The sequence below is a fragment of the Bidens hawaiensis genome, unplaced genomic scaffold, assembly GCF_021521415.1.
Source record: "Bidens hawaiensis isolate Kalapana, Puna unplaced genomic scaffold, B.hawaiensis_p1.1 tig00044348_1, whole genome shotgun sequence".
Taxonomy (NCBI): domain Eukaryota; kingdom Viridiplantae; phylum Streptophyta; class Magnoliopsida; order Asterales; family Asteraceae; genus Bidens; species Bidens hawaiensis.
Window position 1 is genome coordinate 17,806 of NW_027497888.1, and position 14,654 is coordinate 32,459.

The 14,654-nt window shown below is 38.3% G+C and overlaps 1 protein-coding gene across 1 annotated transcript; it reads right to left on the reverse strand.

Moving 5' to 3' along the window:
• Window positions 1–5,039: 5,039 nt before the first annotated feature.
• On the reverse strand, window positions 5,040–5,714 carry LOC143594940 (uncharacterized). Its single transcript, XM_077074118.1, has one exon. The coding sequence runs from the start codon at window positions 5,712–5,714 to the stop codon at window positions 5,040–5,042; it is 675 nt and encodes a 224-aa protein (XP_076930233.1).
• Between the last annotated feature and the right edge of the window lie 8,940 nt (window positions 5,715–14,654).

Sequence of the window (14,654 nt, forward strand, 5' to 3'; positions counted from 1 at the left end):
TCTCCGCAGCTAAAAGACTTGCCAAGGAGACAAAGTTGGATAAAGGGGAACGACTGGTTATATCCACCACTTTAACAACTGACAAAAGGATCTTCTTCGATGAAGAAGATAAATCAAACATCCAGGATCCACACCACGATGGTTTGATTGTCACTTTATTTATTGCTAACCATTATGTACGTAGGATCCTAGTAGATGGTGGGAGCTCGGTCAATATCATCCAACACGACGTGTTTCAGAAGATAAACATACCAAACTCGGAGATCATCCCGAGGACGTCGATACTAGTCGGTTTCAGTAGCGAGACCAAAAAAACATTGGGGGACATTAATCTCCCGATATACATCAAAGGGTTAAATTCTTACCAAAAATTATGTGTTATTGATAACCTTTCTTGTTGCAATGTTATCTTAGGCAGGCCTTGGCAACATGGGATAAAGGCAGTGACCTCTACTTACCATCAATGCATCAAAGTGCCGAACCCTGGGGAGCCCACTTTTTTATTTGTTTTTGTGTTGATGGTTTGTATTAAGACAATAGTTAACTAGGGTAAAGGATATGTGATCCTTAAGACTAGCAAAGGTGGATGGATCCTCTTTTTTCGGGGATGAAGCCTTTAATGCCCCTTTCCTTTATATTTCCCGCACTTCTAAAACTGTTAGTAACACCTGCTTAACACGGGTGGATGGTCCATCTTTCGTATGGTGAAATCCGGGTTAAGATTTTTGGTAAGCCCATATGATCTTTTAATAATAATAACTTAAACCTTTTGACTATTTGCTTACTGTTTATTTTTATGAAAGCATAGTTGTTACAATTTAGATTCATAAAAAGTTTTAAGAAATGTTTTAAGGATAGAATATCCTTGTAAAGATAGATTAAGGATCCTAGATCCATGAATTTAATAATTTATAAAGATTTAATCTGAATGAATGTAAATTGATAAGTAAAGATCATACCATAAGGTCTAATTAGACCTAAGTTGCCACAAATGTGAATGCTTCCACGATCCTTGTAGTTATACTTAGGATACATGATGCAAATAGCTTATCATATTAACTGGGAGTAAACCCAACAAACTGGGGATAAGCCCAACAAACTGGGGACAAACCCAAATAAACTGGGGACAAGCCCAACAAACTGGGGACAAGCCCAAATATACTGATGTTAAACTAGGGACTCGCCCGAACCGGGATATAGCCCAAATGTGAGTGACGTGAAAATGCCAAAACCTTGTGTATGGTACATCTACCATTAATTCTTAGGATCCTCCATATAGCCGAAAGCAATGAAATTGTCAGCCACTAAGCGTGTATTGGTCCCATTGCCACAAACTATACTTTGGATAGCGTGCACTACAGCCGAGATTGTAGAATCTCTAATTTGTGAGAAAGGTGAAAACATTTAAGGGAGAAGGTGTGATCATCGGGGATCGCACCTGAATCGTGGGATTAGACCAGAGAGATATTGATGTACCTTAAGCATGTGGGAGAGGTGGCCAACCTCTTAACCATTGGATCTCTTATTGGCATCTGCATTGTCACTTAAAGCTTGGAAAATATAAATATTACGAATATAGTTTCCTTTGATTAGTAATATAAATCTGAAATGAAAAAATGAAAACATAAGATTTTACCGACTTTAGGATCCTTGATCCTGATTAAATGAAGTATTTCTTAAAATGGATAACATTCCATGCTCTTGGCAGTCGGTCACCTTCCATGGTAAGTAGATGGTATGCCCCCTTTCCTGCTTCTGATTCAATCAAGTAAGGCCCTTCCCACTTAGGTGCAAGCTTTCCGTCTGCGGGATTAGTTGTATTTTGGAAAGCCTTCCTTAAGACCAAATCTCCTTCTTGAAATCTTCAAATCCTAATGTTCATGTTGTATGCCCCAACTATCCTTTGTTGGTATGCTGCCATTCTGATCCTTTCTAGGTCTTTGAGCTCATCAACAGTATCTAGATCCTGGATAAGACTTTCATCGTTGGCCTGAGGATCACTGATGCTTGTTCTAGCGGTAGGAACCACCATCTCTGTAGGGATCACAGCTTCCGCTCCAAACACCAATGAAAAGGGTATTTGACATGTTGCATTCTTGGGTGTTGTTCTATCAGCCCATTGAACATAAGGAAGTTCCTCAGCCCACTTGCCTTTCTTGGATCCTAGTTTCTTCTTCAAGTTGTTGATGATAATCTTGTTGCTTGACTCTGCTTGACCATTGGCTTGAGGATAAACTGGTGTAGAAGTGATCATCTTGATACCCCAACTGTCACAAAAATTAGTAGTTATTTTCCCAATAAATTGGGATCCATTATCACAAACAATTTCAGATGGGATACCGAATCTAGTTATAATATTTCTTTTAATGAAGGATATAACTTTCCCTTCTCGGACTTGCACGAATGCTTCTGCCTCAATCCATTTAGAGAAGTAGTCTGTCGTAGCAAGTATAAAGACCTTTCCACCTGGTGCTTTTGGTAGCTTGCCTACAATATCCATTTCTCATTTCATGAAAGGCCATGAAGAGGATATAGGATACATTGGTTCTGCTTGCTGGTGAAGAATGTTTCCATGCCTTTGGAAAGCATCACCCTTCCTCGAGTACTCCATGGCATCTTTCTTCATTGTTGGCCAGATGTATCCCGTCCTAAGTATCCTGGAGAATAATGCTCTTTCGTCTGTATGGTTTCCGCAATCACCTTGGTGGAAGTCTTGAAGCACCTCTTGTATTTCAGGATCCTCATTGCATCTCAAGTAGGGACCCGCAAGAGACTTTCTATATATAGTATCTTGTAAAATAATGAATTGTGATACCTTTATTCGGAAAGCTTTAGGGTTTTCCCCTGTAGGGATTTCTCTATATTGGAGGAATTTCTTGATTGGATGGATCCAAGATCCTACTTTTTGAGAGGACGAAGAATCCTTAAGTTCTTCTGCGCAATCCGTTGTCACCTCTATAGCTTTTTGTTCCCCAATTGCCCGGAGACAATATGTGAATGATAGGTATCTTTACATCATCCAGGATCTTCAAGGATGATGCCAAGTTTGCTAAGGCATCTACCCCAGCATTTTCTTCTCTTGGTACCTGCATGATACTAAACAACTCGAAGGATTTCGCTAGTTCCTTCATAAATTCTAAATACTTGATCATATTCTCACCTTTCACGGTGTTAGAACCGTTAAAGTGGTTAGTTATAAGTAAATAATCTATATAAACTTAAAGATACCTGATTCTCATTTGTTTGGCTAAAAATAACCCTGCAAAAGTGCTTCGTATTCTGCCTCATTGTTCGTGGCTTGGAATTCACATGCAATGGACTGGGGTATTATGCCCCCCTGTGTCGATTTCAGTAGTATGCCCAATCCTGTTCCTCTTACATTGGAGCTCCATCTGTGAAGAGTATCCAAGGATCCTTGGTTTCTTCTAGTTGTTGAACCTCTAGATCAGCTTCCTTTTGCATGTCACTACTGAAATCAGCCACAAAGTCTGCAAGAGCTTCTGACTTAATGGTTGTTCTAGGCTCATACTGAATATTATATGCGCTCAGCTTCACAACCCACTTGGTCATCCTTCCTGACAATTCTGGCTTTCTAAGCACATTCTTAACAAGATAGTTAGTCCTTATAATAATAGTATGTGTTTTCAAAATAATGTCTCAACTTGGTTGAGTCCATAATTAAAACAAGAATTAATTTCTCAAGGTGAGAATACCTGACCTCTGCATCTAAGAGGCTTTTACTTACATAATATACCGGATGATGTTGACCCTCATGATCCTTGGCTAGAACAACACTGACTGCATTACCTGAAACGGCTAAGTATAGGGACAACGGTTCACCATCTATTGGCTACATCAAGGCTGGTACTGAGGATAGATAATCCTTAAGAGCCTTCCGTGCATCCTCATGCTTTTGAGTCCATTCAAACTTCTTATTCTTCCTCAATATATCATAGAAGTCTTTGCACTTCTCTGAAGATCTGGAAATGAATCTGTTCAGGGCAGCTATCCTTCCTGTCAGTCTTTGGACATCTTTAGCATTCACAGGAGACTTCAAATTGATGATGGCCTCAATCTGCTCATGACTTGCTTCTATTCCCCTTTTAGTCACCATATATCCTAGGAACTTCCCAAGCTTGACACCAAAATGGCACTTTGATGGGTTCATCTTCATATTGTATTGATCCAGGATGTTGAATGCTTCTTCAAGATCTTTAAGATGATCCTCAGCCTTCTTTGACTTCACTACCATGTCATCTATGTAGACTTCCATGGTCTTTCCTAGCTGATCCTTGGACGTCATGTTGACTAATCTTTGGTAGGTTTCTCCTGCATTTCTTAGTCCGAACGGCATAGCACTATAACAATATATGCCGGTAGGAGTCATGAATGTTGTATCCTCTTGATCAGATGGTTCCATCTGAATTTGTTGAAATCCAGAGGAATCATCCATAAAAGTGAGTATCTTATGTCCTGCCGTAGCATCCACCATGGATTCAATGTGTGGTAAGGGGAAAGGATCCTTAGGGTATTCCTTGTTTAAATAAATAAAATCGACACATACCCTCCACTTTCCATTTTTCTGAGAAACTACCACTACACTGGCTAACCATCTTGGATACTTTACTTATCTTATCATACCTGCTTTGAGAAGTTTTTCGCTCTTCCTGGATAATGATACTTCTTTCAGGCGCAAATTTCCTCCGGTTCTGGTGGACATGCCTGATAGAAGTATCTATCCCTAATTTATGCATAATAATGTCTATAGATATACCTGTCATATCATAGTGTTTGAGGCAAATATGGATTTCATTTTTTTGAGGAAGGATACCAGATCCTCTTCAATGTTGTTGAGGATACTGGATCCTATATACACCTTTACGTCTGGATCCTCAGGTTTCAAGGATACTTCTTTTAGATCTTTTTCATGGGCTTCCAGCACCTCTTTTAAATTGTTCTTTGATTGCTATGCGATGGTCTGCTTCGTAGCTAGCGTCATAGAGGAAGTATAGTAGTTCCTTTCCTATGCTTGGTCACCGTTAATCTTCATTACTCCCCATGGGGTTGGAAGCTACTGCTTTCATCTCATGTATCCACGACCTGCCAAGAATCACATTACAACACGACAAGTTATCTATAACACAAAACTTTTGAAAACAATTGACTCCCTCAATGTAAATAGGAAGATTGATGTCCCCCAATGTGTTTTTGGTTTCTCCACTAAAATCCACAAGGACAGAAGATCTTGGTGTGATCTCTGTTTCAGGAATATTCATTTTCCTGAGTACGTCAGCCTGAATAATGTTCACTGAACTCCCGCCATCTACGAGTTTCCTGCGAACATAGTGGTTAGCAATAAATAAAGTGATAATCAAACCGTCATGATAAGGATCCTGAAGGTGCTTGCGATCCTCTTCATCAAAGGTTATGATCATTTGATCGGTTAAAGTGGTAGTCCTGATGGGTCTTTCAACATTGTCCAATTTGGTTTCTTTGGCATGTCGTTTCGCCGAGGAGAATGAGGTTTCATAGATGTCTGAACCCCCGGAGATAAAATTGATAATCTGTGCATCAGGTGGTGGTGGAGCTTCTTTTTGTGGGATCTCTTCAGGATCCTGGATCCTAGATTTCTTTCTTCCCATCATCTCCTTGAAGTGACCCTTGCTTAGAAGATACCCAATTTCTCTTCTTAGACCAATACAATCATTGGTCATGTGGCCAAAGTCTTCGTGAAATGCACACCATTTGGACTTATCCTTGAAGGATGTTGACTTCTCATTCTTCCGAGGCCACCTTGCTTTTTCTCTAAGATCTCTCATGGCATATATTAAGCCATGAGTATCAATGGAAAAACAATATTCAGAAATTCTTGGATAATCCTCATCATCATCTCCGTCCTCTTCGACCGCACAGACATATTGGTTGTTGAACTTTGAATACGGGTTGGGATGGTTTTTATGTAGGAGGATCCTTGTTTCTTGTTGGGTGACTCCTGTTTTGTTGGAGTACCCAACTTGTCCTGGATCCTTTTATCATCCACTAGTCTTATAAACTTGAGTGCCCTGTTCCTGACTTCATCTAATGTCCTGCATGGAGTCATAACAAGATCATCATAAAATGGGGATTCCTTTTTTTACCCCATCTTGAATGCCTCAACAGCTGTAGCCATGTTAAAATTTGGGATTTCTAAGGTCTCCCTTCCAAACTCGGTGACAAAACCCCTTAAGGCTTCATCACGAGGTTGGACAACACGATATAAATCACTGGTTAATTTCTTAAATTTTCTACTACAAGAAAATTAGCTATTAAATAAATTAACTAAGTGTGAAAATGAAGTAACAGAATAGGGAGGAAGACTTAGCAGCCATTTGAGAGTGGATCCAATTAATGTGGTTCCAAAGCCTTTGCACAAACAGGCCTCTTTAAGTCTTTCCGGAATGGGATTGATTTCCATTCTTTCCCTATATTGAGCCACATGTTCCTCTGGATCGATTGAGCCATCGTAAACCTTCATGTTGTGGGTTTGGAAGCACTTCGGGATCTCAACATCACATATCGGTGAAGCAAACCTTGATAGCTTATGACTTCCTTCCGGAATCTCAGGAATGGGTCGAACCACTCCTGGAACACTGGATATCATATCCTTCAGTTTCTGTAGCTCCTTGGCCATGGCGAGATTGATACTTGTATCCAGCGTAGAACCAAGGTTAGTGTCTAGAGATATATGATTATAAAGGTTACCTCTTTGTTGATTAAATGTTGGCATCCTAGAAGAGTATCCAGGATAAGAAGCATCAACTATGATAGTTGGACCGCCAGAAGCAATGGTCTGCATAGGGATGAAGTCTCCCTCATGGACTTCCGACGACCTTTGATGTTGAATTCCCATGGATCCTTGACTTTGCATGAAGGATCCTTGAGGCTGAAAGTTGAAGGATCCTTGATGAAACAATCCAGAGGATCCTGGCTGAAGGATGGATGATCTTTGCTAGAGGAACGAGGATCCTTGAGCGTGAAGGATAGAGGATCCTGGCTGAAGGATGGATGATCCTTGCTGGAGGATAGAGGATTCTTGAATGTGTTGAGCCGTGGATCCTAGAGTGGTGAAATCCAGCATCCTAGGCGTTAATGGAGTCTGATCCTCCACTGGCCTCGTTGTCTTTTTGAGATCTTTAATTTCACGTAGGATCTTCTGGTTGGTCTTGTTCTACTGCTCCATGTATGCCTTAACTTGTGAAAACATAGCAGAAACATCATTGTTAGAAGTTACCACAGAAGTATCAGCAGAGAACTTAGAGCCTTGGAAGACTGGAGTTTGCATCTTGCTCCCAGCAGCATTGGTCCTCTGTACTCCCGCGGGTGGATGAGGCATTGGTAATGAGGTTTTTGATGAGAGAGAAAGTGATAAAGGCGTGGTGGTTAAGGTAGAGGTTTGTTGAGAGGCTACTGGTAATAGTATAGGTAGAAAAGGTTGAAAATTGATGAGAAATCTTCTGGATTAAAGCACCACTTACCCCACGGTGGGCGCCAAATTGTTTTGGTCAAAAATCGGTTTAAGGATAATGTAACCAAATTTGTTTTGTGAGGTAGAGTGCTTGTATATCAATGGTATCTATATAGACAAATTAAGGATGAACACAGAGATTTGTTACAAAGAAAAGCCCTTGATTTTAGTAGGATCGCCGACACAAAAACGCCGGGTGATGACAATTGTCGATCAATACTATATTTAATCAAGAAAAAAGTGTAACAATGGTGGAGCTTATGATCGGTTAATACAATAAAGCTAGGTGTGAGTATGTGTAGCTAGAATAATCTCTACGAGTATGCTGCGAAAGTTGTGTGTTTAACCTAAACCGATCATAGCTTTATAAATACAAACAGATGCTAACTAATGTCCCTATTAATCCGCCACTACTCCATAGAAACATTGCATCCACCTTGATCACGTGCTATTTCCGTTGAGTTGAGAATTAGTGGGTGGACTTGGTCTCTTAGCCGTTATACCTGCTAAAATACAACACCATTCGAAGAATACAACCGTTAGTGAATAATAGGTACTGAGGATCCTTGATCCTGCGTAACCTGAAACTCATATCTTAAGGATAACTAATCCATAAGTCACACAAGGATAATATATCCTCAACACAAAATTTTTGTGCCCTAACATGCATAAACATATAATGTTAGCATTTTTGTTAATTGGAACCAGACGAACAATACCTATGAATTAAATACCTCATAAATCGTTGTATGGTGGGTTAATTGATCGAATAAATGGCAGGCTAACGCGAGATGATGAACGAGCTTATAACGGTGATAATAATCAAATTAAATTGAGGGTAAATGACGGCTAGGGTTAAGTGATTGTTTCTGCAAGTGTAATTGCTTTTAAATAAATCTTTACATGTATAACGATTTAGGGTTAGGGTCGGCATAGCTAAACTTGGTATAATGAATCAACGAGATCGTGTTAACTCAATCAGATAGCCAGTTAGGCAGCGGAAGGCATGTATAATGCGAATATTGATTCAATCCATTTTGATTACGAAACTTGAGGTCCAAGACGTGATTTTGTATAAACGGGTTCAAAAAAAATGGGTCTAGGGTTTGGATTTGGATCCGGGTAAATGGGTTAAAAGGTTTAAATTATATATGTATAATTTTCATTCTGGCCTCTGGTGAAAGAAAGTGGAATCATAAATGAACAAAAACTTAGTTTAGGGTTATTTTTGCCAAACATTGAAATTTATAGTTAAATTTTATATAACTAATTAAGAATAATAATATAACAATAAAATAAACTCGATAAATGCAATAAAATTTTCCGAACATCAAAATGGGTCGGATTTTAATAAGAATATAAATTTTGAAAAGTTCGAGTTGTTACATTTTTTATCCTATGTTTTACGAGTCTTAATAGTATTCCGTGTATTTACATTTTTGGGTTTATTATTGTTACCATTATGAAACTAACTGATGCATACCGAATTCGTGTCGTTGCACCACCACAACGTGGCAGGTTAATACCTAGTTATTAGTTAAAACCAAAACAACTTGGATCTTATTCAAAATTTTTCTTTACCCGCGCGTTGCGGGTGGGTGCTTTTGGTTCGTTTCCTTGTAGTATAACCTAGTTGGCTATCTAAATGTATGTGTCAAAACTCGTTTGCATACATGTTGTTACACTTATGTTTATTCTTTATAACCCTTATCTCAAGAAGTATTAGGAGACCGGTAGGCATTTATGTCGCGTACCCATAACTGTTGTATATGCTATCTGTAAAAATGCTAGTGTATGGTGAGATGTCTACCGGTATGCATTTATTTCGCGTACCCAAAACTGTTGCATGCGCTATTTGTTTTGGTTAAAAATCGGTTTTAAGGATAATTTAACCAAATCGGTTTTGTGAGGTAGAGTGCTTGGACAACAATCGTGATTATGCAAACGAAATAAGGATGAACACAAGGATTTGTTACGAGGAAAAGCTGTTGATCAGATGATGATCGCCGGCAGAAAACCCCCCAGGTGATGACAAATCTCTATCATCACTATATTAATCAAGAAAATTAGGTTACAATGGTGGAAGCTTTAATCAGCGATTACAAGGATTGCTAAGTGTGTGTGTGTTTCTAGAATTACGGTGATGATAAGTGTAAGTCGTATGTGATATGTATGTTGTGTAAACCTAGGCTAGCTGATCAAGCTTCAATATCAATACAAAAAGAATATAACTAATAAGTCCTATTTTTACGCCACTACTCCACTATAGTCGTTTGCATACATTTGACCACGTTCCAATTATCATGGACTACGGATTAATAGGATACCAAGTCACCAGCGGCTAGACCTACCAATATATTGATATACAAAGAGAACAATCGTTAGTATATAACAAATACTGAGGATCCTTGATCCTGGCACAATCTGGAACATATATTAAGGATAACTGATCCAGACATCATGTAAAGATAATGTATCCTCAGCACAAAATTTCTGTCCCCAAACAATTGCCCCCAAAATGGCGGTTGTGATAAGATCACAACTGTCATTTTGATTTTTGAATTTCAAATTGCCTGCAAGAACATATGAGATTTGACAAGTTAGGCTTAATCATTATATATCTATAGATTATATTGAAAACCCCCTCTCCGCCTATATATGCGAAGAATCTTGTTCATTTATCTTCACACTTTAGCAGAAAAATCAGGTATCCTCTTTTCCTTTTCTCTTTCCATAGATTTCTTTTAAATATGTCAGCAGTTTCCATCTCCTCTTCCGGTCAATCGGAATCCGACAACCTGCACTCTCAAAATCTTCTTACCAATCCTTCCTCTGAGATCTGTAAGTTTAGGGACCCGAAGATTGACGATTTGATTCCACTCTTTCCCTATGGCACAATATTCCACCCTTTCGACTCCTAAAAAAGGAGCGTTTGTTGTTCAAAAGCCTGGGTGTGTTTTCCGGCGCACCCTTTTCTCATCGGCTACTCATACCCATTCCCGGAGTTCACTCAAAGCCTTTTTACTCTAACCGGCATAAGCTACATCCAGGCTATGCCGATGCTTTGGTGGGCATTATATACTGTAGAAAGAATCATAGAAAAGGAAAATATTAAGTTCGGACTTTCAGAACTTGTGTACCTGTATACCTTAGTATCCAATGGATCCACTCGATTTATCTTGAAATTCAAACCTCGTTAACCAGTCCCCATTTATAAAACCACCCAAAATGGCTCATTCTGGAAAAATCAGTTCTTCTTCGTTAAGAGAGATTCCATTCCTGGTGGGGTTAATTTACCCTTATGGTGGATTAGTAAGGGTAGGATCCTGGATCCTCTGATAAGTTACTGAAGATAACTTATCCTTTTCCTGATAGGTTTCTTATCATTTTTACAGTGGAAAACTTTGCACTTTTTGCTGAGCTCCCCGGTGTTGAAGAAAGAGTGAAAAAGTTTTTAGCTTTAGACCCTGAGATTAGAACATTTAAAACTAAAGCTGCGGAAATTTCTCAGGAATCCTTTCCAAGAACAATTGAAATGTCAAGTAAGATATATTAACGTTTTATAATTAAGTAAAGACAGTAATATAAAACTTATCTTTTTCACGTATTCTGCTGGCGCTCAAAAATCTAGCAAGTCCGCATCTCAGTTCTCACTAGAGGATATTGACTTCTTGATTGTGAAGAAAGAAACTCCCAAAACTACTCCTCTTCATGAACCACGACCAGTGACTACCTGTGCTAAATTCGGAGCCTTCAAGAGGAAGAAAACCGTTGAGCCTGAGGACCCTTTTGATGTTGGGAAGCTAATTCTCAATACCCTCACTACAGTAAGGATCCTTGATTATGTTTGTTCTTGCTTGTGGATCCAATATTCTTTAACTTGAGCTTATCTCATCTTTAAATGCATGCAATATATTCTGCCAGGAACTACCTCGACAAGATCGTCAAGGACATGGAAGACACTTTCACCGGAATGAGGGCAATGGCCGCCGCCAAAGACAAAACCATTTAAGAACTGATGAATGATAAGAAGCATGCGGAGGATCAAGTATCCACAGTGGAAGCCCAACTTTAGGAAGAGTTGACACGAGCTATCAATGAGTCCAAGAGGGGCTGCTAAGTCCGTGCTACAGGCGAGGATCAAGATGGCGGCAGAGGCAGGTGATCCTTTGTTTGATAAGTCAGCATGGGACGTTGTTAGTGCACAGATTTGCGTCTTGAGTCTTAGTAATTATCGTTAACATATTTGTTTTATATTTAATGTAATAATTAGTTAAGTTATTGTTTAGTTCGTTATATATAGGGTCTAGTTCGCTAGGGGATGTTAGCGAACTAAGACTTAAGTTTATTCCCTCCTGATTCGTTAGGGAATGTTAACGAATCAGGGGGTGTTTCGTCTGATTTATGTATGTAACGAAGTAGTGTCTGGTTCGCTAGGGGATGTTAGCGAACCAGACCTATCTTCTATATATAGTGAACACTGTTCACGTTTAATTTAAGTGTTGAGAGCTAATTAACGAAACTCTGTCCAGATTCTCTCTCTCAATCTTCATCCTAATATTATACAATTACTATTATATACATACTGATAATACATACACGCATACAACACTGAATCAAAGATAATTATGAGCTAGATCTATAGTTAAGGTATTAATCTATTATAAACATATATGAGATCTGTTAATTGTTATTGGATTGATAATTTCGGGTTCCAACAAGTGGTATCAGAGCTGTTGGGGCTCAATTACACTTTGTTTGGTGTTTATTTAGAATATTAGATTGATAGTGTTCTGTTTTTAGCAAATTTGGATCAAATTATTGTTAATTGAATGTTTTATGGTCGCTTTAGATTGGATTTTAGTTGTTAAAGGTATTGGTAAAGGATTGTGAGTTGGAATTGAAGTTTGGAATTGGTTTTGAGTAGATTTGGTATCGGTTTTGGTTTAAGGCCGAAACAGGGGTGTATTTTGGTATAACTGCGTTGGTTATCGGAGGAAATTGATTACGAGGTTTGATGTATTGGATTCTCGATCGAGTTACGAGTGTTTGGTTGGTTATTTGTGTGATTTGGTTTAGTATCGAGATTTTATAACAAATTTTAAGTTTCTGGGTTTCTGGGTTGGTGTTCATCATTTCAGATTTCTGGAAATCTTTTGTTGAAGATTTGAAGATTCAAAGATGAACATGATTCATTATCATCCTTATGGTGATTCGCTATCTTGTTTCCTTTGATTCGTTATCTAAGTTAGTTGATTCGTTATAAACTACAAGTGATTCGCTAGCCAGTTCGCATCAATAGTTGATTCGTGTTATCTAATTCGTTATTTGGATTAACTGATTCGTGTGACACGCGTCTACTTTGGGATTTGTGTCATAACAACCTTTGCCACGTGGCATAAGGTGTCAGAGTTTGTTACAAACGGTTGTAACAACCTGATTCGTTATAGTTGATTCGCTAATCAACTGTAGCTGGTTCGTTATCTATTTTGCTAAGTCTTTCTTAGTGATTCACTACTGAATACTTTTAATTCGTCAAGATTTCTTAATCAATTCGTTAGCCAGTTCGTTAGTCAATTCGTTAGTTTGACTTTCTGATTCGTTGACCTTCTGATTCGTTAGATTGATTCGTTAAACTCAATTGTGATTCGTTGTCTGATCAATCTTAACTTCGTTAAGATTTGATTCGTTAATCTACTGTTCACAGTTCCCTACAACTGTTTATAGTTCGTTAAAATTCTCATTCGTTAATCTTATTTGTTGGTTAATTCGTTACATCTTTAAATTTTGGAAACTTGTCAACAATGGCCGGTATGTATGCATTAGCGTCTCAAAACATGTTGATGCAACAAATGTTGCAACTTGATACCGAGATAGGTTCACATTCGAAATGTCCAAGATTGATGAAGTTCAGTGACTTTGCCAAATGGGAACGTCGGTTTCGTGCTCATCTAGGATCAGTTCATCCTGATTGCTCATATTGTTTGGATGAAGTTTATACTGTTCCTATGATTGGGGATGAAACTATCGGATTTAGACCTAAAGCTATATCTCAATACTCACAAGAAGAAAAGAAGGCACTAGCAATAGAGACGAAAGCATATTCTACTCTAACTATGGCTTTACCTGAAAATATATTTCACCAAGTGGGTAGTATTAAAATATGTGCTTCTTTGTTTCAACATATCCGAATGAGAAGTATGGGAAATACAGCTGAAAGCAAAAGGTGATGCTTAAGTTTCAATTCAGAAACTTTAATTTACTCAAAGGTGAAGCAGTTGAAGAGATGACTACGAGATTCAATCACTTGATTGCAGAAATGGATAAAATGAAGATGGAAATTTCTGAGATTGACAAGATAGATACTATTAAGAGTGCATTACCAAGTTCGTACTCTACTTTTCTAATGGTATTAAAAGAAAACAGCTATTTCAATGAAGACTTGACTGCAAATGAGTTTTTACAAAAGATTGAAGCTCGTGAGTATGATCTCAAGTGTCAAAAGTCATCCAAGGAAAGTCAAGATCCTGCCTTTTATGGTGGTAGCATGCATTTAAGTCAACAATTTCACCGATCACTGCTTTTCTGACACAGAACGCAAAAGAGAATGAAACAACAATTTATAGTGATCCTAGAGCATGTTTTTATACCGCTGGTAATTCTGGATCACCAAATGTTTCTGCTGGTTCAGGAAGTTCATCTTCAGCAAATCAATACTCATCACCTCCAAACGTCAATATGAAAGAAGCTGAACAAAACTTTGCTTTTCTATCCGCTTTCATGACGTCTTATAAAAATCTGTTTAGTAGCAAAATTGCCACTAGTGATTTAACTGATGAAGACTATGATCAGATTGATCCAGATGACTTAGAAATCATGGATTTAAAGTGGAACATGGCAATGATTGTTCGAAAGGTGAAAAGATTCATGCAAAGAACTGGAAAAGATCTTCCTGCTCTAAACAATAAGTTGGGATTTGACAAGTTGAAAGTGAAATGTTATAATTGTCAAGAATTTGGTCATTTTGCAAAAGAATGTGACAAACCGAAAAAGGAATATAATGGTCCTCGTGGTCAAAGTTCAAACTCTTCAACACCACGAGGTATTGATGCTGAGAAGAAACCATCAAGTTCTGGGTCACAAGCAATGT